General features: G+C 47.0%; 2 protein-coding genes across 3 annotated transcripts in view; one reads left to right on the top strand and one right to left on the bottom strand.

Moving 5' to 3' along the window:
- PSTPIP1 (proline-serine-threonine phosphatase interacting protein 1) overlaps nucleotides 1-4,077 on the top strand; it is a 45,836-nt gene extending 41,759 nt beyond the window's left edge. The window contains exons 12-14 of the mRNA XM_021693984.1: nucleotides 2,457-2,541; nucleotides 2,741-2,874; nucleotides 3,857-4,077. Coding sequence (XP_021549659.1) covers nucleotides 2,457-2,541; nucleotides 2,741-2,874; nucleotides 3,857-3,988 — 351 coding nt within the window. The 3' untranslated portion in view covers nucleotides 3,989-4,077. The remainder of the gene's footprint in view (nucleotides 1-2,456; nucleotides 2,542-2,740; nucleotides 2,875-3,856) is intronic.
- A 7,502-nt stretch (nucleotides 4,078-11,579) lies between these two features.
- Nucleotides 11,580-22,255, bottom strand: part of TSPAN3 (tetraspanin 3) — a 28,051-nt gene continuing 17,375 nt past the window's right edge. For both annotated transcript variants that reach the window (XM_044918009.1, XM_021693901.1), the window contains 4 exons: nucleotides 21,417-21,518; nucleotides 19,917-20,069; nucleotides 19,572-19,655; nucleotides 11,580-12,480 (listed from right to left, as the gene is read on the bottom strand). In XM_044918009.1, the coding sequence (XP_044773944.1) occupies nucleotides 12,388-12,480; nucleotides 19,572-19,655; nucleotides 19,917-20,069; nucleotides 21,417-21,518 (432 nt within the window). In that variant the 3' untranslated portion in view covers nucleotides 11,580-12,387. The remainder of the gene's footprint in view (nucleotides 12,481-19,571; nucleotides 19,656-19,916; nucleotides 20,070-21,416; nucleotides 21,519-22,255) is intronic.

Here is a 22,255-nt window from a genome sequence, read left to right as displayed (position 1 = left end):
GGCAGCTGAGGGCCAGAATGGGGAGGTGGGGCCCGAGTCTGGGTCTCCGGACAGGGACCAGTTGGGGTATCAGGTGGCATGGGTCCTGCCTGCCCCGTCCTTGGCCACCCTGGGCCTCACTGGCTTGCTGCCCACAGCTCCGGTGCCCTTCCAGAACTACTACAATCGGGAGGTCACCCCGGCATCGGGCAGCCCTGGCGTCCAGCCATCCTGCGGCATGATAAAGAGGTGAGGTGCCTGATGGGGCTGGGGAGGCGCCAGGAATTGGGTCCAGCCTTCCCACCTGCAAGTGGCTCTTCCACATGTACTTATCGAGCACCTACGGTGGGCCTGGTGCTGTGTGTAGGTCTTGGGCACTCTGGGGACAAGACAGACTCAATGTGGCTCATGACACCCGCAGCCCAAGGGTCCCAGACATTAAGCAAATCATCAGAGCCCACTTACTCACCAGTGACTGTGCCGGGAGCTCCAGGGAGGCCCGAGGCTGGCTTCGCGTCCCTTGGGCCCGGCTGCTAGCCTGGGTTGGTGCCCTGGACAGTCACACTGCAGTGGTGGCACTCTCCGGCTGGGGCAGGATCAGGGCACAGGCGCGGGCCCGAGAGCCAGGACTCTTGGGAGAGTTCCCCGGGCTTCTCAGGGCCCCTTCTCTGGCCTGGCTGCAGAGGGCCCTCATACCACACATCACTGTGTCACCCGCACAAGTCACTGGCCTTCGCTAGATAAGGAGCCCATGAGTTGTTTGCGTCAGACTCAGAGCCTAAGGACTCTCTTGGTTCAGGCCTTGGGCGACAACAGCGACAGCCCACTGAGAGCACCATGGCCTGCTCAGGGAGGTCTCCGGCAGCCAGGCTCCTGAGGGTCTGTGGGCCCTGTCGGTGGGGGTCTGACAGCATCTGTGGGTTTCGTGTGGTGCCTGCGCCCCACTCCCACCCCGAGGCCCCTGTGACGCCCTCTCTCCATCCAACCTCCTGCCGAGGAAGGCCCTGCCTGCGGGTGGTAGGGAAGGGTGAGGATGGGTGGATGGATCTCCCAGCCCTCCCAGCTTTTTCCTGAGGCCTCAGGAACCCCTGGAGCCTCCCCTGAGGACGCCTCCGGAGGCACAGCATGCCCCTCCAGGAGTCAGGACCCCAGGAGGAGGGCAGGCACCCCCTCACCATCTCACCGTGCGGAATCATGGGGGACTCGGGCCTCCGTGCAGCCCTGGGGAGGACCCGCAGCTCAACACACGTGGTCATTTAAACACCTGGACGGAAGAGCTCACCTGGGGTGATGTCAAGGAAGGACAGAAAGGGGTGCCTTCATGAGGACGCGAGAGAAGGCCCAGCGACCGGAGGAGGCCTGGCCACTGGCGGGGCGGGCAGGGGCCACCACAGGGGCCAGCTGGAAGGCAAGCACAGCTGGGGGCTGGCACAGGCACAGACAACTCCGGAGAAACGGGCGGGGGGAGGGCCCACAGCGGCCGCCGCGAGCTCTGCTCCTCCCAGCCACGGCCCTGCCGGCTTTTACCAAGGGGCAGGACTGTGTCATTGCTGTTGGAGCTGCGCGGCCTGAGGTCCGCCCGCGCCTGTCCTGCGTCTCCAGCCTGGGCACGGGTGTCCATGCCGGGCCCTGGGCTTGTTTGTGGGGGTGTGGGTGTCACGGAGCTTCCCTGCCTGGGGGAAAGGCCCCTCGTGCCCCACCGAGCCACACTCAGGGCCCCCTGGGGTCTGGCCCAGTCCCTATTCCGGTCTCGTCTCCCACGCCCCCGGTGGGCCCACTGCACTCAGCAAACTCCTCTGCCCGTGCGGAGCTCCCCCTGCATGTCTGCCGCTCACTGGCCAGGCCTTGCGCCATCTCTGCCTGGTGAAGCTCTTTCAGGACTTGGCCCGACCCTACCCAGAAGCCTTTCCTGAAGCTGGGAATGGCGTCAGCCTCTTCTTGTGTAGCCCTCAGCCCTGCCTGCTCCGTGGGGTGCCCACGCATGCCTCCCCACTGGTGGCCCCAGTGTCCGCCTCTTGCTTGTCCCGTTCTTTTATTTGACAACCTTCACGACTCCCGCTCGCCCAGGCCTGAGCCAGGCACAGGAGAAGGGGTGAACGACCGCGGCACCGCCTCGTGCGTACACAGGGGCCCGACGTCGCCTGGTCAGGGAGCGGCCGGGCTGGCCGGGTCACGGTGGAGCGCAGGGAGGAGGACTGGCTGGGCCCAGGCAGGTGGAGGCCCCAGCGGGGCACGACTGGGCTGCACGCTGAGGGGCAACGGCTTCACCAGTGGGGGAGGGTGGAGCAGGGGTCTAGGGGCACAGGGCCCTGGGAGCGGCGCGTGGAGGGCCTGCGAGGAGCAGGCGCAGGAGCAGGAGCAGGTGCCGAGGAGGCCCGGGAGGGTACGGCAGGGGAAGGCAAGGCCACTGGGACCACCCTTGGGGGAGCTCAGCCCTGGAGCTTTGAGGGCCCCCTGCCTCATCCCCCTCCCTCCAGGGCCCACCTGCTTTCCTTCTTGTCCCCAGGTTCTCTGGACTGCTGCACGGGAGTCCCAAGACTACATCATTGGCAGCTTCTGCAGGTGACTGGGGGTGACGCAGGGGCCACTAAACAACTGAGCCCAGGGGAAAGGAGAGGACTCCTATATGGCATGGATGGGTTGTCCAAATGCTTTTGCGGGGAGGCTGAGCCAAGTCTGGGGAAGCTCCACACCAGGGGGCGTCTCCAGGGATCACTGCCTTTGAAAGGAGTGGGCTCCAGGCCTCTCCCACTGCTTTCAGCCTCCACAGAGACCCTGACCCCAACCCCCGAACAGAATGAGATTGTCTACTCTACCATCGCAGTGAAGGAGGCGCCGGGCCCCCCAACTCTGCCAGCCCAGGGCTACAGGGTGCTCTATGACTACACGGCCCAGGTGAGGCCCTCACCCTCCTCTCCTCAGGAGGGCACAGGTATGCCTGAGTGCGGCCACACAGAGGCTTGTGCCCTGGAGTGTGCCGGCGTGTGCGCCCTCAGAACAGCACCCAGCACTTAGGAGTGGCTCGGTGTAGAGCTGCTGAGCAAACGTTGATGAATGGGGACAAGGGCCTGTGTCTGCCTGGGTGTGCGTGCATGAGCAGGCACACTGACAGACGCTGGGGCTACCTGCAGGAAAGGGTCCGAGGGTCAGTCTCTGTGCCCTCAGGTTGGGGCCGTGGGTGCCAAGAACAAGCCACAGCCAGAATGAGCCCCTCAGCTGGGCCCGGGTTGGTTTTCTGAGGTCCACGGGGAGAGGATGGGTCAGGGGGCCACAGGGCAGCTGTGCTGAGATCCTCAAGAGTTCAGTCTGCTCCCTGCTTTGAGGTAAGGTTGCAGAGCGCCCTCAGTCCACCCGGATTGAAGGCAGCCATCCCCTCGGGGCTAAGTGGTCTGTGCAGACTCCCAAAGCCTGGTCCTTGGTTGGCAGGGGGACAGGCCAAGAGAATGAGAATGTGCTTGCACGACAGGGGCTAGCTCACCAGCACTGGGGAGGCTGTGTGCAGTGGGCCTGGGAATGTTTGGAGCATGGTGAGCACACCTGCCCCTGGGCCTGGAGCAGAGCTGGGGGGGGAGGGGGCGGCAGGGGGAAAGTGAGGGGAAGAAGCCCCAGGGTGAGGGAGGTCTACAATGACAAACCAGGGAGGGCAGGAGGCTGAGTCCCACAGACACCCCAGACCCTACCTGTCTCCAAAGGCCACCCCAGCCCAGAGAGCGGCCTCATTCTGTGGCTCCAGGAGGCCAGGTGCAGCTCTGAGGACTGCGCCCACATGGGAGACAAACTTGCATTTACTGCCTGGGGTGGGGGTGCCGACCAGAGCCTACCCCCAGGCCCCCGAAGTGGCCCCTCCAGCCCAATGCACTTTCATTCTCTTGCCCAGAATTCCGACGAGCTGAGTATCTCTGCGGGAGACATCCTGGAAGTCATCCTGGAGGGGGAGGATGGCTGGTGGACAGTGGAACGGAATGGGCAGCGTGGCTTCGTCCCTGGTTCCTACCTGGAAAAGCTCTGAGGAAGGGGCAGCAGCCCCCACCTGGACCTGCCCTGCCCGTGAGGCCAGTGGTGCCCCCAATCACTGCCCTGGCCTTCCTGGGGCCCCAAGATGGAGCCTGCCTCCCAGAATGGACGCTGGCAGCTCCCTGAGCTGTCTCTCCCACAGGGAATAAAGGAGTGCATTTTTATTCCTTGGTCTGCAGGGGTCCCTTTCACTCTTCTGCCCCCGTGTCCAAGTGCCCCAACCAAGATGAGGGAAAGGAGTGAGGGGAGAAGTCCTGGGGGTGGGGGTGGGGGGTGGGCAGAGCTTGCCTACTTCCAGTGTCCTCACTGAGGCACTGGCCAGGTCTGTCCCGAGGTCTGCTGGGGAGGGAGAAGAGCCCTGGCCCCAGTCTGGGAACTCCCAGACTGTGAGGGAGACACACTCGGGCAAATGGGAGAAGGCCGCAGGGGTCGGGGGACGGGGTAGGGCAATGAGAAGGGGCTCAGTAGTCCTGTGATGGGGGCACCAGGCTTTCTGGGAGCAGAGGGACTGAAAAGGGGTCTCGGAAGGGCAGCAGCAGACAGGGCACAGAGAAGAGCATCAGAGTGGGGTAAATGTGTGAGCACAGGGAGGAGGTGGGAACACCTAGAACCTTCTGGGGATGAGCCAAGCTCAGTCTGGGGAGGAAATAGGCGATGAATCCACTGGAGGTGAAGGGGCCATGGTGCAAAGCCCAGGACGACAGGCTTTGCACTTTGTGGGTGCAAGTGATCCTGTCTCCCAGACCCAGCTGAGGCGTAGGGAAGCCACTTCGGCCTGTGCCACTTCCTGTCAAACATGGCAAATCCCACCCAGGCAGGGGCTCCAGAGCCCATGCAGGCTGGCCCTGGGCCCTGAGGTGGCCACACTCGTCTTCTGTTCTCAATGCTCTCAGGCCTTTCTCTTTTTGGACCCAGGCCCCCAGAAACACAACTTCCAATGCTGGCCAAGGCCTGCCAAAGCCCTGCTCTGGCCACAGAAGGCTCCATCCTTGCCAAATGCATTGGGAGTGGATGTCAGGGAGAGAGCCAGTGCAAACTGGTGGCTCCTCAGTCCCGGGCCTCCCCCTCACTCACCTGTGGGAGCCCAACACTGTCAGCACAAGGGGCCAGACTGCAGGGGTGGAAGGGGGACATGCCATTCTCCTCCACTGTGCACACCCTGAGAGATGCTGCTGGAGGGGGCTACTGTTCCCTGAGGACTGGAGCCCAGGCTCTGTGTGAGACAAAGGGGTGCCTTCAAAGAGCTCACTCATTCCAGAGGGGGGACACAGACGCCATAATCCCTCTGACACAAGGCAGACAGCAAGCAGGGTGAGATGTGACCGGGAGGCCAGGCCCAGGCTGCCCAACACAGAGGTGATGGCGGCTTGTCTGGGAAGTGGCAATGGGGCTGGAGAGCAATTCTGGAAGGACGAGGGAAGCAGATCAACAGGACTTGGTAACTTACAGGCTGTGAGACAGGAGCGGGAAGAGTGGAAAAGGAGGAGGTGAGGAGCGACTTCTGAGCTGAGCCAGGCCTTGCGGACGGGCAGGTCCTCCTCAGGCCGAGCAGGAGGCAGAGAAGGGGCTAGCAGCAGGGACAAAGCCCGAGCAAGGGCCCAGAAGAGGAAGGGCAGCCAAGGAGACTGACCACCAGGGTCAGGTCATGTGTGGCAGCCAAGAGGGAAGAAAAAGAGTAAGTTAGGTATCAGTGCTTTATTTATTCCCTGAAAATACCCTGTCATCTTGATAGAGCATTCCATTCGACTGCAGAGATTTTTAAAAAAAACCTTTGGCCTAGATATTTATCATCATCTCTGACAGGTGCTGCATTGTCTATGGGCCCCAGAGGGCGCTGGGTAATAAGCGTTAGATAACAGAGCCTGGGCTCCAGTCATTCAGGGAGCCAGAGAATAGAACTGAAAGCAACTCGTGGGTCATAATTCATCCCAGGGAAAAAACCCACAAATGAATCTAAGTCCGATTCATTGCCTCCACAGCATTCTCCACTCTGTGCACCAAGCAGGTCAGAACCTCAGTGGCTGTGAACCAATCGTGTGGACGGACAGCCCTCCCAGCAGAAGAAATGGTACCAGACAAAGGGGGGCTGGCATGTGTGTAACTGGACGTACAAATAACAGCAGCCCTCTCCCCGACGGAGGGCTGGTCGGACAGATGAAGCAGGGGACAGAAGAATGGCCAACATCAGGACAAAGCCAGGCTCAGGCTTCCCTGTGTGCTCATAGGCAAGTGATCATTTCTCTGGACCTCATTTTCATCATCAGTAATATGGGTGCAATAAGCCCCTTGTGTAAGTTGCTATCCCCATAAAGTTCAAATTAGATAAAAGTGCTAATTAAAAGCCAGGGATGACCATTTTTAACGAAAAGGCCCACCACCTCTGAATCTTGGCTATAACCAGCAACAACTTTGGGCTTGGCAGAATCACCCTCACAGCATGCCCTCTGGAGAGCTGCAGTTATATCAGTAAGTCCCTCCCAGAGGTGACAAGGAGCAAAGGGGTAGCAATCCACTATCTGGCCGAACTAGATGCACGGAGACCCGACACCTAATTCCCACCACCTTCCCATAGCTATTCCCAGGCCCTGCAACCTCAGCACAGGGGACCCTGCTCCTCTGGCTGAACCAGGATGTCTGCCTAATTCCCATGCTGGCGTGTGAAGCAGCAGCACAAGCCCCGAACAAAACTGCCACCAGCAGGTGGGCACACCATCCTCCACATCCTCACAGGATTCTCGGGACCATGGGGCTGACGCGGCTTTCAAACTGTGCCCAGCAAACCCTGCTGGGGGCCAAAGGGAAGAGAGAGGCAGCCCCCGCTCCACCTCAAGCTCTACTTGTAGGGTTTCCATCCCAGACAAGCAGAGGTTCTCAACCCTGGCTGCTCAGTGAAGTTACTAACAAGTCTTTTTAAAATGCTCATGCTTTGGTCCCACTTTGGACAGACTGAAACCAATTCTCGGCCAGTTGAGTTTGAGCATAAATATTTTAAACATCCTCCTGGTGATTCTACTATGCAGCCAGGGATGAGAACCTTTCTGGCTAATGGGCTCTTCAGCTTAAAAAAATAAAAAAAAGAAAACCATATTCTTATGGCACCACAGTGACTTATGTCAGATATTCAGTGTCCACTATGTGTCAGGTGCTAGGGATGCAAAGGTACACACATTTCTTTTCTATCTTATTACTAGAATTTCCATATCTACTTTCCTGTCAGTGAGGAGAGAAGGAGAGAAGGACTCAGGAGAGAAGGACCTGTGTGTGAGGCCATTTCCTCACCACTACCAATGCACTCAGCACTGTCCAGGGAAGTATTCAGTAGGTAAACCTAGGGTGTTTCTACAAGGTCACGGACACCCTCAGGAGACCTCAGAGACACTGCAATAAAGAGCCACCCAGAAGATATAAACTTAGGAAATATATCAGGAAGATTAGCGCACGCGCACACACACACACACACTAGCAACAGGCACTGAATTTCATAGAAAAATTTCCTAAGTAAACTTAGCCCTGTAAGGGAAAAGAACCCCACCGCCAACAACCTATCAAACTAGGCAGATGACTGAAACTGGAAATCCAACAGAAACAAATGACTGAAACATCTTTGAAAACATTCTGGGCCTAGCTACTAGTCAAAAAATACATATTCTTGTCTATCAGATTGGAAGAAAAATAAAGGCTGATAATACCCTAAGTGTCAACGAGGGTATAGGGAAATGCACATTTTCAATTGCTAGTGGGAATATAAACTGGAATAACCTAGAAAGGGCAAGTGGATGTAGCTATGAAAAACCTTTAATGTGACTTTTGGTCCAGAGTAAATCCACTACTAAGACTCCTTGAGTCCATATAAAAATGCACAACATGGGCGATGAATATGCTTTGGAACCAGAGAGAGGAGGTGGTTGCACAACACTGTGAATGTGCTAAATGCCACTGAACTGTGCACTTTAAAATCGTTAATTTTATGCTATGTGAATTTCACCTCAATAAAAAGATTTAAAAAAAAAGAAATGCCTCACAGTATGTGTATGGGAGTGTTCACTGCAGCAAGGCTGGATTCAATCTGAACGTCCACCCACTGTACGCTAGTTAAGCATGATACTAATATATCCATGTAGCTAACAAAAATGTCAGAATTCTACATTCTGATACAGAGCACATACTATGTTGTGATGAAGAAAAAAAGACCTTGTAGAACAGAATTCATATACTAGCCAAAAGCAAAACTAAACCCCACCACCAAATCTGGTTTTATGTATGTAAAGTCTGGAAGGATACACACCATCCTACACTTGTCTACCTGTGGGTACTTTTTTCTTTACAGATGTCTGTTATGGTTTACATTTTTTAAAGCACTGTTACTTTTGTTTAAAAAAAAGGGGGGGGGAACAATTTTAAAAGAGTAAGACAAGCTCTTATTCTTAGGATGAGAGGCAAAGACACCCTGGTAGTAATGAGCACAGCTAGAGCCAGGGACCAAGGCTCCTCAGAAACTGATTCCAGGGCTGGGCACCAGGGGTATGACGAGAAGAGCCTGGAACATCTTATTAAGTCAGAAATTACAAAGGTGTTCAACAAAAATGTCAGGACACAGAAAGCAGCTTGAAGAGGCTCCCACTGGCCAAATCTGGAACTATTTGAGAACCAAAAACAAAACACAAAAGGAAAATAAGGAATTCTAAACCACCGAAAAAAATGGGAATCCATCAGTCCATAGCAAATATAAATAGATATATAAAATAACTGGGGGAGAAGGGAGGGAGGAGCAGGATATTTAAATGTTTAGTCTTACAGTAGTATGTCTCCAGAAATCGCCCGAGTTGGAAGGGATAAAACAGTAACTATAAGCCACCCTAACCAAGTGTGCCAAACTTGCCCTTCCTCTCCCTTCCTTGCCCTTCCTCTCCCTTCCTTGCCATGCTGGGACATTCCTCTTCCACCAGGTGGCTAACAGGGACCTGTGAAGAGGATGGCCAGGCTAGACGAGACTGTGTTTCGGTCAGGCATGGGAGCCAGCAGCATCCTCCACGCCGCCAGCGCTCCGCTCTCCTGGCTCGGGGCTGGGCACCTCGGGGAGTTTATCCTACAGCACAGGGCAGGTGGCACTCCTGTCAGGGGTCCGACCCTCAGATTTGCAGGGCCCTGCTCTGAGGACAGTTCCTTGTCCTCTCTTCCATGACCCTCGGGGTGGGAGCTGTTTCCTACTAAGCTGCCCTAGGGCCTTTTTTTTTTTTAACCCCCTTTTACTAGTTAACCAATCTTTACCACAGTAAGCAACTGTTTCTGTCATTTCTTGTTTACATTTTCCCCTCATTGGACCCTGAATGATACATCAGGTGATCAAAATGAACAGCCCCATGGCAGGGCAGATGACATTGTGTGCTCCTGCTGTCACACCCTGAGAGGACACATGACACGGTTAGTGCTCCGACCACCTGGAATGCAAAACCTAATCTAATCAAGAGGGAACATCCGATAAACCCAAAATGAGTAGCAGCATTTAAAAGGGACTTTATTCTTCCAAAATGTCAATGTCGTAAGTGACAAAGCTATGGCAACGTTCCAGATTAAAGGAGACCAAAGAGACAGGACAGCTAACTATTAACACCTGGTCCTTGACTGGATCCAGAACTGGAGGGGAAATGGTATAAAGGACGTTGTGAGGTCAACTGAAACACGAATGGTGGGTTTAAGTATTGTGTTAAGTGTTCTCAATTAGAATATCCTTATCCTTAGGAAATCCCCACCAAAGTATTAAAGGCCATGATACTGGTACAGAGACAGCACACACAAGAACATGAGTGACAGGTTAAGCAGGGCAAAATGTGAATAGGTGAATCTAAATGAAGGGCTTGGGGGCCTTGTATGTATAATTCTTATTCTTGTAATTTTTCTGTAACTTTGAAATTATTTCCAAATAAAATTAACTTTCAAAGAATAGGCAACAGGATACGGTAGTGGTTCTCAGCCTTCACTGCTCTCTGGAAGCTCCCAAGGGACCCAAGCACCTGTAGTTCCCAAAGTTCTCTAGGTGATTCCAATGTGCAGACAACAGTGGGGAAAGTGGCACAGCCTGAGGGCTCATCCATTAAATTCAGACCTAAAAAGTGGCTCTTTTGCCCTCTGAAGAATAAGCACTGGCGACCAGAGTCTCAGGGTAATACAAACTCCTAGTCCACCATTAAAAGGGAGGAAGCTGCTCTTTGACCAGGCAGAGAGGAATGAGTAAAGGAGTATGTGGAATTAGCGTCTTGGGCAAGTTCAAAGACTAGGCTACCAATCGGCACATTTTCCCAAAGCAATTTCCTACTCTAGAGGCTCAGTTCTGCCATGCAGAAAACATCAGTCCAGATATTGTTCACCCCAGCTCTAATCTGTGACGGGGCAGCCACAGAATGGTACAATAGAAAACCAGAAAGGGGAGGAAAAGAGACAGTACTAGGGGGAGAAGGCACTAGTGAAAGTCGTGAGGACAAGCAAAGCATCCCTGCCTGCTGTGCAACCTGTAGGGACAAGAGGGGGGATGGGTCAGGGGACCTAGCAAACCACCTGTAGTTCTCAGAAGCCATGAATGTTTTAGTTAACTTCCGCTTTGTGAATAGGAGTTAGTTCTTATCCCTCTCTCAACACCTCCATTTTCAGGCAGGACAGACCTGCGTAATTTCCCCCAAACGGACTGATCCAAAACGGAATGTGAACCCATACCCCTAGATGTGGTCCTTACTTGCTCCCTAGCTCTATTCCTAATTCTGTTTCCTCAGCCGACTGAGCCAGAAACCTGGGCCTCATGCTGGACTCCTTCCTCTCCCTTCTCTCTGTCCCACATGCAACCAGTGATGGAATTCCAGCATCCCCCTCCCCACTGCCACCAACCACTCTTCTGCTCTCCCCCAAACCACTACACCCCCCTCACTGAAGCCCAGTCAAGTCCCTCCAATCATCCTCCCTCCCGCAGCCACAGGGACATCCACAACACGTCCACTGGCACCACACATGGCTGCCTCCACCTTCCAGGGACACTGGACCTCCACAGAATGTAGTGGGACACCCTAGAGGACTTGCACTTTGCCACTTCAACTTCTTTTCCCAGCCCTGTATTTTAAGCTAAAGGCACAATGAGCTACTTGTAGCTCCCTGCACACTCTAGCCCATCTCACACTCCTGTGTGCCCTCTCCCACAAAGCCTATCTGAGTTCAGGCTTTTTCTCCAGGAAGTTGCCTCTGACCTCTCTGGGTACTTCCTCTGCACTCCCGTTGTTTTGTTACTACAGTCATTGCCCTGTATGGAAATTATCTGCTTCTTTCTATGTCTCCTATAACAGGACTCCACATTATCCTTAAAGGCCAGGAGAGCGTCATCGCCGTATGCCGGAGTCATGCACATGCTCAGGTGTTCTATATTTGTAGGATATACTGGACTGAAAAGCATCTGTGGTTTTCTGGATCCCAAGGCCTTTAGAATTTGGCAACTGATATAATTAAAACACATGCAAATCTTGATGAACTGTAGACAGCACCAACATTTAAAACATTACACTGCTGCTTGGGAACTGAAGTATCCCCAAATAATTACAAAGTACATGTTGAGGGGTGATACAGAGTTTATTGAATTAGATTTTTCTATTTACAACTGAGATCACATCTACATACTATTTTGCTAGTCTACATGGGTACATTAATCCTAACGAGTTTAGACTTACAATGAATGGGCTTAATCATACAAAAACACACACACACTCACACTAATTGTTTTAAAACAGTAGTGCATACATTATACTCCTCCTATAAAGCCAGCTTTGATTAAAAACTGCTAGTTTCAAAAACCAGTCTGATTTTGAAGATGAACCAAGAGACACACTGTATGATTCTAAAATCTATTTTAGCAATTTTATACAGTTGCTATCTTATTGGACTACAGTATATGTTTTTTTCAAAGGACACTGATGAGGGGCACCATCTGGTGTTAACTTTAACCACAGCTGGCTTCCTCCCCCTCCCCCCAAAAACCTTTGGCCCCGAGTTCTCCATCATGAAGACTGAAAGGGCCCAGTGATACTCTGGCAGCAGCCCTGTTACTGCATGGAGGTCACAGAAGCAGGCCCAGGCCCTCCTTTGGTTCTCCCACACTATGCAACCTGCAAATGGTTCTGAAATGAGAACATATACTGCCATACTTAAAAACTTAGGGACATGGAGAGTCAGCTAGACTAGAGGAAAAGAAAATCCTGGGTGGGTAGGGAAGTAGGTGGGCACATGAAGAGCCAAGCTGCTTTGTCCAACACCTGTGTGCTTTAACTAAATGAACTCAGGCTGCTAATGAAGTAGACCTGCTCAATTCACCTTCCAAATCAGAACAACAAGACTAAAAAAAGCTCAGGCTTGCATTTTCTACTATGCATAGGTTCCGCCGGTGATGAGGAGCTCATAAGCAGGATCTCTACTCCTTCTGCACAATACGATGCATGCACACAACATGCCCAGCAGCTGTGGGAAGAAAACAACAGGGGAAAAAAGAAGGCTGAAGGCTCTCTCATAGCAAGTGTGTATTTCTTGGTTGGCAATGGAGCGGTTTCAAAGTTCCGCAATAACAACAGGAACAGAAGTAATTTCTAATGAATACATTAACTTTTTAGGAACCAACTTTTAGTGTCCCTGTCTCACACCTGAGAACAAATATGTGAAAAGCAGAAACACAAGACTCTCCTCCTGCCATCCCCACTCTCAATCAACAACAGCGCTCTAAAAAAGAACTTTCTGCAATGATAGAAACATTCTATCAAACTGAGCTGTCAAACTTGGTAGCCACTAGCCACACGGGGCTACTGAGCACCTGAAATGTAGCCAGTGCAACTGCCGAATTATGTTTTTTATTTTATGTAAATTAAACTTGGGACACATGTAACTGGCTAGTGGCTACCATACTGGACAACAAAGGTCTAGGGAGTGGAATGACCAAGACTACGTGTATTAAGGAAACTTACTGGTGGTCTTTTCAGACATCTGGATTTGGGGACACAGGCTTTACTAACCATCCACAAAATTCAGTACATGAATAGCCCAAAAGCCCTATGGTGGAAAACTAATCTTGATGCCAAAAGAATGGTTTGAAGGTTTTTGTCTCTTTTTTTTTTTTAAAGATTTTATTTATTTATTTGAGAGAGAGAGAATGAGAGACAGAGAGCATGAGAGGGAAGAGGGCAGAGGGAGAAGCAGACCCCCTGGAGCAGGGAGCCCGATGTGGGACTCGATCCCGGAACTCCAGGATCATGACCTGAGCCGAAAGCAGTCGCTTAACCAACTGAGCCACCCAGGCGCCCGGTTTTTGTCTCTTTCATAATTATTTACTATTTTTGAAATCCAGATTTGGCTCTGTATTACACACACATTATTTTTTAAAGGTCACTCTTCCTTCATCATTTTAATAAGCCCTAATCCTTCTGTGGCAGCAAACTGGAATTGTAATAAAGTCATGCCACGTTATTTTGAATAAGCAAGAGGATTAAACTGGATTAAAGAGAAAATGATTCTAGAATTTTGACCTGGCTTCTTACAAAATATAAATAGTAACAAAAGAGCTAAATAAGAGTAAGTTAATTTGCTGTTCTAACTTTTCATTGGCAGTGAAAGGTCTCAGTTATTTGATTTTTAAAAGGCAAGGCTTTCTGTATATATGGGGTCAATCAATTTCAACAAAATGTACTGGATCCATAAACAAGCTCTCAAAGTCTAAAGTGGAAGATTACTAATGAGACACAATACACAGAGAATACGGATGTCCTCAAACTGAATTCTCCATGGTATAAAAGTCACACACTCCAATTTCTGCCCTCAATTAGCCCATATTCTTTCTACCCATTCAGGATATATTCTTGCTGCTTAAATCCATCAGTTTCATTATATCAATATTTGCTAAGTGCAATAACAGCACAAAGCACCTTGAAGATATTTTAAAAGTGGATATTGTTAAAATTCAGTAAATATCTTTAGCCAGGTCTGGACATGTTTTGTATCTAATTCCTATAGAAATACATTTCCATTCACTGTACATCAAAATATTCTTAGAACTGCTATAAAATCAAACACAATTATGTTCCCAGGCAATGTTAAATTGAGGAATAAAAACGCTAAGCTCAGAAATTACTGATTTTCTGGAAAAAAAATCTCTCTTCCTATGCCACTTCCCTCACATTCCTTTCAGTTGGTTAACTTCTACTGAAAGAGTCAGCATTCTCAAATGGTGTCTGAAATAAGCATCATTTCTTTTCCTGACTTTTATTTCAATTAAGTCAACTTGTACCGATTTTAAAACAATTAAATAAGCTTGATAAAACCCTACTCATGCTTGGGAATGAGTCTGTTTATGAACATTAAGCTCTGCACGTTAACTTCTTATGGTCCAAACCTCATCACTAAGTACTACAGGCTCACTGCCAAAGCTCTGCTATACTGAAATTTCACTCATTATTAAAATTTTCCAGCAATAGACTTGGAAATATTTTAGCTCCAGAGTTACTTCTTGCAATAAAAATTTTCCCTGCAATATTCAAGCCATGAGAACTAATCTGCACTTAGTCTAAATATAACATCAAGCAACTGCAAAAAATGATTGCTAAATAGAGAGGCAAGTGGTGATTAAAAAAACCGACTGCCAAGGATTAAAATGTTCTAGAATATACTATGTAGGGGGCATTATGGGAAAATAGGTATTGTTATACGAGGTTTTGAAACTGCAACACTGGAAACACCCTTTTCTGAGAAAAATGTGGAAATACCTATCAAAAAGCCACTGACTCTTCAACTTCGTAGCTATAGACTTTGTACGTGCATACAAAGGATATTCACTACTTGCATTTCTAGAATAACAAGACTTATATAAGTGCCCATTAATGTAGATTAGATAAATTATAAAGTATGCCCCAAAATGAAATACTATGCAGCCGCAGTAAGACATAAGAAGGAACCAAAGGTTACATACCATATGGTTCCATTTACATACTGAAATGACAAAAATTTTAGAAATGGAGAACAGATTAGTGGTTGCCAGGGTCTGGGGGGAGGAGGCACAGGAGGGAGGTGGGTGCAGTTAGTTACAAAACGGTACTAGGTAGAATCCTTGTGGTGTTAGAACTGTTCAGTATCTTGATCGTGGTGGTAGATACAGGAACCTACCAGGTCATAAAACTATACAGAACCAAATATACAAATAGAAATGAAAAATCTGAATAAAACTGGTGGATTATATCAGTGCCAATACCCTGGTTGTGATACACAAAACAAAACCTAGTCATTCAAGAATTATCTTCCCAAGCCTTGGTTTAAATTTTTAAAGAATTACTTGAAATATTTCTTTAAAAGTGTGTCAGAATCAACCCACTAGATTTTAACTATCTGGAGGCCCAATCTGAAGTGTTATTCACTAATGTATTTTAAGTCATTTTAATGAATATCTGGCAATCAAGAAGCAGGAAGGAAATAGCAGGCTCAACCTCCTTCACACTTGGCATATAGACCAGAAAAAAGCAACATGGCTTTGGGAAAGAGTCCTCTGTGAAAGTTTGCTCTTGATCACTCTATCTTGAGGACATGCCAACTTCATGAGACTCCAAAGACATCAGATAATTCCCATTTTTCCCATACTGTCTTTTTTTTTTTAATTTTTTAATTTTTTTTAAAGATTTTATTTATTTGACAGAGAGAGACACAGCAAGAGGGGGAACACAGCAGGGGGAGGGGGAGAGGGAGAAGCAGGCTTCCCGACGAGCAGGGAGCCTGATGCGGGGCTCGATCCCAGAACCCTGGGATCATGACCTGAGCCAAAGGCAGACGCTTAAGGACTGAGCCACCCAGGCGCCCCTCCCATACTGTCTTTGCAGAAAGCCTTACTCACAGCAGATACTTAAGAGATTGCCAAATCCAAACCTAGATTTTTGTCTATTATTACGACCAGATCTTTTAGATATAAAATTCCTAATTGATCATTTGCTAATTTAAGAGGCTGGCTATGCTCACAGAAGTCAAATATCTTGCTGATTTTAAAAAGCTAACAAAATAAAGAGGTGCCTGGCTGGCTCATTTGGTGGAACATGCAACTCCCGATCTCAAAGTTGTAGGTTCAAGCCCCATGTTGGGTGTGGAGATTACTTAAAAGTAAAATCATTAAAAACGAAAGCTAACAAAATAGGGAATGTAGCAAAATTTTAAAAATCTTTCTCTCACATTAAAAAATCCTGTTGTAACAATTAACTACTATTTTTCAGGGTTTTTAACTTGAACATTTTGGTCCTACTCAAACCTAGATCACTTAACTAGACTAGAACAAGGGTCAACAAGTGTATTCTTAAAGGGCAAATAGTAAATATTTTAGGTTTTGTGAACCAAGAGACAAAATCAGTCTCTGTCACAACCATGCAACTCTGTCACTGTAACACAAAAGCAGTCACAGATAATATATAATTGAGTGTGGCTAACACACAAAGAGGTAGTGGGCTAGATTTGGCCCGTAGGACCTACAGATGGCTAACACGTGAACTAGAGCCTTCTATTCGTCAATTAGGTTTATGAGAAAAATTCTTCAGGGCACCTGGGTGGCTCAACCGGTTAAGCAGTTAAGCGTCTGCCTTGGGCTCAGGTCATGACCCCAGGGTCCTGGGAATGAGCCCCCACATCAGGCTCCCTGCTCAGCGGGGAGCCTGCTTCTCCCTCTCCCTCTGGCTTGTGCTCCCCATGCTTGTGCTCTCTAGCTCTCTGTCAAATAAATAAAATCTTAAAAAAAAATTTTTTTCTTAAATTCACCTTATGCCTTAGAACTTCAATAAAATGTAGCTTAACAGTGCCATAAATCACACTCAAATTCAAAAAAGACAATGCTTCAGTTTTGATACAACACTACCAAAAATCATCTTTCAATCTTTAACATTATTTTTTTAAAAGTTTTAATTTAAGAAATCTCTGCACCTAACATGGGGCTCAAACTCACGACCCCAAGATCAAGAGTCACATGCTCTTCCAACTGAGCCAGCCAGGTGCCTCTAACATTATTTAAAACCATACTTCCTATGACAGCTCTTAGAGCTTCCCCACTTTAGAACCTGAAGGAAAGTGCCAATGATATTTCAATGCTATCACATTGTGTATTTTCTTAAGCTGAAGTGCCAATTAACTGTCTGGTTTCATAACAGAATTGAAGAATTTAATCTTTTGAGAACCTTAATTCTTCACTTTGTAATTGGAGGCAGAGTACAAGAGGCCAGGGTTCAAGCTTCACTGATGGTCATTAGTCATACTATCTTTGTCCCCCTGCCCCCTCATTTTCATGGCCTTTAAAACAAAGGAAACAGGGACTAGAGACTCTCCAAGTGTCCTTCTAGCTCTTTCTCTAGCAGGATGGGCATACATGCACAAGAGATCACTGATCTTTGAGCTGTTTTTGCCTTTGCTCAGGTTTTCCACACCGAGGGCACAGATCTAAATCAGATTTTGAGTATCAAAAGTTCAGAACAGGGCGCCTGGTGGCTCAGTTGGTTAAGCGACTGCCTTCGGCTCAGGTCATGATCCTGGAGTCGCGGGATCGAGTCCCGCATCGGGCTCCCTGCTCGGCAGGGGGTCTGCTTCTCCGTCTGACCCTCTTCCCTCTCGTGCTCTCTGTCTCTCATTCTCTCTCTCAAATAAATAAATAAAATCTTTAAAAAAAAAAAAAGTTCAGAACATTAACAGGTACTCTTTTAAAAAAGAAAACATTCGGGAAAATTCTTTCATTATTTCAAATGTATGTTTTTTCCCTTAAAACCAAAGTTTTTAAATTTTCAAAACCACTAGGTTTTGAGTCTGTGAAAACTCTGAATCCTTTCCTGAGTTTTGCTGAACTGAACACATCAAATCTTTATCAGCCATTACCTAAATCAGGGTGATTTAAGTATAAAATGCATATGAGAAGGCATACATAAATTAAGAGACTAGTTAAAATATTTATTAGCCCCCACTGAAAAATATTTAATGAAGCAATATCTGCCTGGTTAATAAGCGTAACTAGATGAGGGACATAGCTAAAGCAACGATTTTCATCAGTGTTCTTTATACATGCTGCATATTTCATGATCACAAGCACCTTACAGTTTCAAAGCTTTTTTGCTGCATGCTGGTATGTGCTGATTTATTAACACAAATAAAATCATTAAGAATGCACAGACCAGGATTTCACTTGGGAAAAAAGACCTCCCTTATGTTTCATTATTTTTAGCTAAATGCATGTGTTTGCACAGACAATCAAAATATGAAATACATGCCTCCTGATCAACATATTACTGCTATGCTGAGCCACAAAGTAAATGCTTAGAAGGGCAGAGACCATAGCAAATAAAGAACTAGGCTTTTTAATGAATCATTTCAGGGCCGTTTGCATACCAGCAAAGTAAACAATCACCTTTTTGCCATTTTCAAAGGCATTTCCCATTAAATACACTAGCTTTTGTTCAAATATACAGAGAGCAGGCAATCCAAGCAATTTACACTTAAACTAGCAATTACATTGGTTTTATCTAACAGTTAAAAGATACCTATACTTTCTTAAAATAGATTCTCTAGGCCTGAAGCATATTTCAAGAACTACCAAAAGAACACTCTGAGAACTAGATCTGACACAAAGGATTCTCAATCATTCCAAACAATTGGCTCTTCTCAGTTTAAGATTCCTCTAACATAATCCCCAAGATACATTGTATACTCCCGAGAAACTAGCAATGTAGGTGTACTGAGCAGAAAAACAGCTGTCTTTCTTACTTGTTTTCAGGTGAGGGAGGGAGGAAGGAGTAGATAAAGTGAGAGGTAATTAAACAATCACCAGCTACTCTGTGCATGCCATTATTAGGTAGGAAAAAGACTGTTTTCACTGGTAGGAGTTGGGAAAACAAGTCCCCTCCGCGACCCAAAATGGCATGGTTCACTTGCAGAGGTGCCAAGTGATGACACGGACTCCTTGATGGCTGTCAGTCTGAAAAAACTAAGTCCACAAATCCAGAATAGGTTAGAACCTCAGTTTTCACCTGGTCTTTTCTGTAAAGCAGTGAAACTGCTTCTATCACTTTAAGAGACTAGTGCTGTAGTACCCGTTCTTGATTTACATATATAGACATAGAAAACCCTTGAGGACAGAAAAATAAGCCAGAAGAAGAAACAGTACAAAAAGACTGAAAAAAAGCTTTCCATTTCCAAAGTGAAATAAAGCAGTACAATTGTTAAAAATTCTGTGAAGTTCTATTAAAATACCTCCCAAGAATACACTGGGACTGGGAACAGTATGTATTTTGAAGAGGCCACTCACTACTCAAGTCAAGAAGATAAAGCAGAGTCCCCTCAAACACAGTCCCCACACCCAGATCTCTGGTTTCTTGGGACCGTTTTGGGTCTAGGTCTAGAGACAGGAAATGGAAGATGTTGGAAACTGGTGGTCTGTTCCTCAATCACTTCCAAGTTATCTATATCCACAAAGTTTTAACTGCACTTAATGATTAAAACCATTCACGGCTGACACCAGAGAATGAGCACACTCAGATAACAACATCTCAGCTAGCTGCGCTTACCTGAATAGCTGCAAACGCCAGCGCCGCCCAGATAACGTGCATCATGATTTCTTGTAGCTTCTTCACAACTAGAGCCTCACATCCCTGAAACACACAGTCATCCTCATTAGAAGTCTTTTTTTAAAAGTGAAAGCTGCAAGGTCAAATATTATTATTCAGTGGCAGAAATGGAAATAACAGAAACCCAAAGAGGGAGAGACAATGCATTTAACAAGAATTTACAATAACATAAAACAGCATTAAAGACAAGCAAAAGAGTATAGAAAAGTTCTAGCTAAAGACAATTCACAGAGAAAAACAGGTTACCAAGCTAGATTCAAGTCTTGGCCAAGAAACCAGATTTACCTCGGCATAGAGGTCAGAGGGGTGGGCCAGACTGCCATTACAGCTGCTGGCGGTCTCTCTGCAGCAGCTGAGAGGGACACTCTGGTTTTTGGTTTCTTTGAACCAGTCTGTGTTTTCCCAGTCTGAATAGTTGTGAATTCCACAACAATGAAGCTAGTGGGGAAGAGAAGAGAAATATTAGTCCTCAGAGGACACATATATCTGTATTGAACTTTAGAATTCTGTGCACTGCAGAGCTTTAAGCTACTCTAGACCAGTGAGGTCCAATAAAACTTTCTGCAATGATTGAAATGTTCTGTCTGCATGTTGAACATGTTAGCCACTAGCCACCTGAGGCGAATGAGCCCTTACAATGTGGCTAGGATGACTAAGGAACTGAATTTTATTTTTATTTTTTTTATTTTTTTTTATTTTTAAAGATTTTATTTATTTATTTGACAGAGAAAGACACAGCGAGAGAGGGAACACAAACGGGGAGTGGGAGAGGGAGAAGCAGACTCCCTGCCGAGCAGGGAGCCCGATGTGGGACTCGATCCCAGGACTCCAGGATCATGACCTGAGCCGAAGGCAGTCGCTTAACCAACTGAGCCACCCAGGCACCCCAGGAACTGAATTTTAAATTTTAATTTAAACAGCCACATACGACTAGTAATTTTAGAACCTCCACACGAAAAGCACCTTACCCACAAGGGTAATTTATAGCTAAGAAAAATCTTCATATCTTACATGTTAAAAATCTGGTTCTGAGTTAAATATTTCCAATGACAATGTGCTTCAAATATTTTCTCTGAAATGTCTGGGATTTGCTTTAAGATAATTAACAAAAGATATGTGGGGTAAGATGAAATAAGACTGACAAAAAACTGACAATTTTGGGGTAGGTTTATGGGTACTATACTATTCTCTCTCTACCTTCACGTATTTCAAATTGTCCTTTTTTTTTTTTTCCCCAATGCTATCTTTTCTGGTCTTGCTTTCTAAAGGTATATGAAGGGCGCCTGGGTGGCTCAGTTGGTTAAGCGACTGCCTTCGGCTCAGGTCATGATCCTGGAGTCCCTGGATCGAGTCCCGCATCGGGCTCCCTGCTCGGCGGGGAGTCTGCTTCTCCCTCTGACCCTCTTCCCTCTCATGCTCTCTGTCTCTCTTTCTCTCAAATAAATAAATAAAATCTTTAAAAAAAAAAATAAATAAAGGTATATGAAAGACCTCTTACCTCCTCTGAAGTCCCTCGAGGCTCCCACCTTTCCTGTGACCATACCTCTCTTCCATTACCTTCCTGGCTAATTATTTTTTGGTAAAAAGTCAAATGCTTCTTATCTGGCTTTGATTAGGTGACAGTGGAAAAAACTTTTCAAGGGTGAAGGTAAAAATATTACACACATCATGAAGCTAGCCATGGCTATGAAAATACATGTCTAATTTACATAGTAATAGAGTTTGTTTAAGGTTGATGCAACAGTGATTGGCCCTCAAAAAGAAATTCATCTCAAGAGAGCTCACCTGTCTCTGTACATAATCAATAGCCCGGCTAGCAGCATCAGGGTTGGTTCCATTGTAGGTCTTATACACTTTCTGAATGCTGCGATCAACCTCATTTTCCACCTGAATCAAAACAAAGAATTCAGTCCCTTAAGAATACAGGTAAAATTAACATTTGTCAAGGCTCCAGCTAAACTACCTAAATGACATGTATGGCAAGTTGCCAGATATCTCTGTGAATTTCTTTTAGAAAAAAAATTTTCTCCCTTCCTGTCTCCACAGAGATTCAGGTGAAAATTCAGACATATTACATCACACAGATTAAAAGCATTCAAAGAGAAGACTGTGTGCAAGATGGCAGAATAACAATCTATTCAAGAGGGAGAAAGAAGCTGAACCCTGAGACAGATATTGTAAATTATAAATGAACTGCCTTCCGTTTCCAATAAACTTTTAGTGGGTTGGATCTGCTCATTTTCATTTCCTAAAGGAGGTAAAAATAAAAGAACTTTAAAACCACCCACTTTTGGAACAAGTACCAACATGCTTTCCAAATGGAATTTGGAATTATTCAATGTTTAGATTTGGCCAAATATACAAAGGTAATCGCAGGTAAAAAAAAAATCAGTCCTTAAAAGTGGCCCTTTATGAAAAAAGTATAGTTCAATGTTGTGCGAATGAGGAGACAGGAAATAAACTCTTCATAACTTACTGCTGTCAATCACTAAAGTGGCAAGAAAATGTCATTTAGTAAAATTTGCTTGTACCAGATTCTCCTTACCCTTCTAAGATGATTAGACCTACTTAGTAATTATACCAGTTATGTGATACAACTATAAAGTTGATAACCAGTAGGGGCA

Source organism: Neomonachus schauinslandi, chromosome 9 (assembly GCF_002201575.2).
Source record: "Neomonachus schauinslandi chromosome 9, ASM220157v2, whole genome shotgun sequence".
Lineage (NCBI taxonomy): Eukaryota > Metazoa > Chordata > Mammalia > Carnivora > Phocidae > Neomonachus > Neomonachus schauinslandi.
This window is presented reverse-complemented; position numbering and strand designations above follow the sequence as displayed.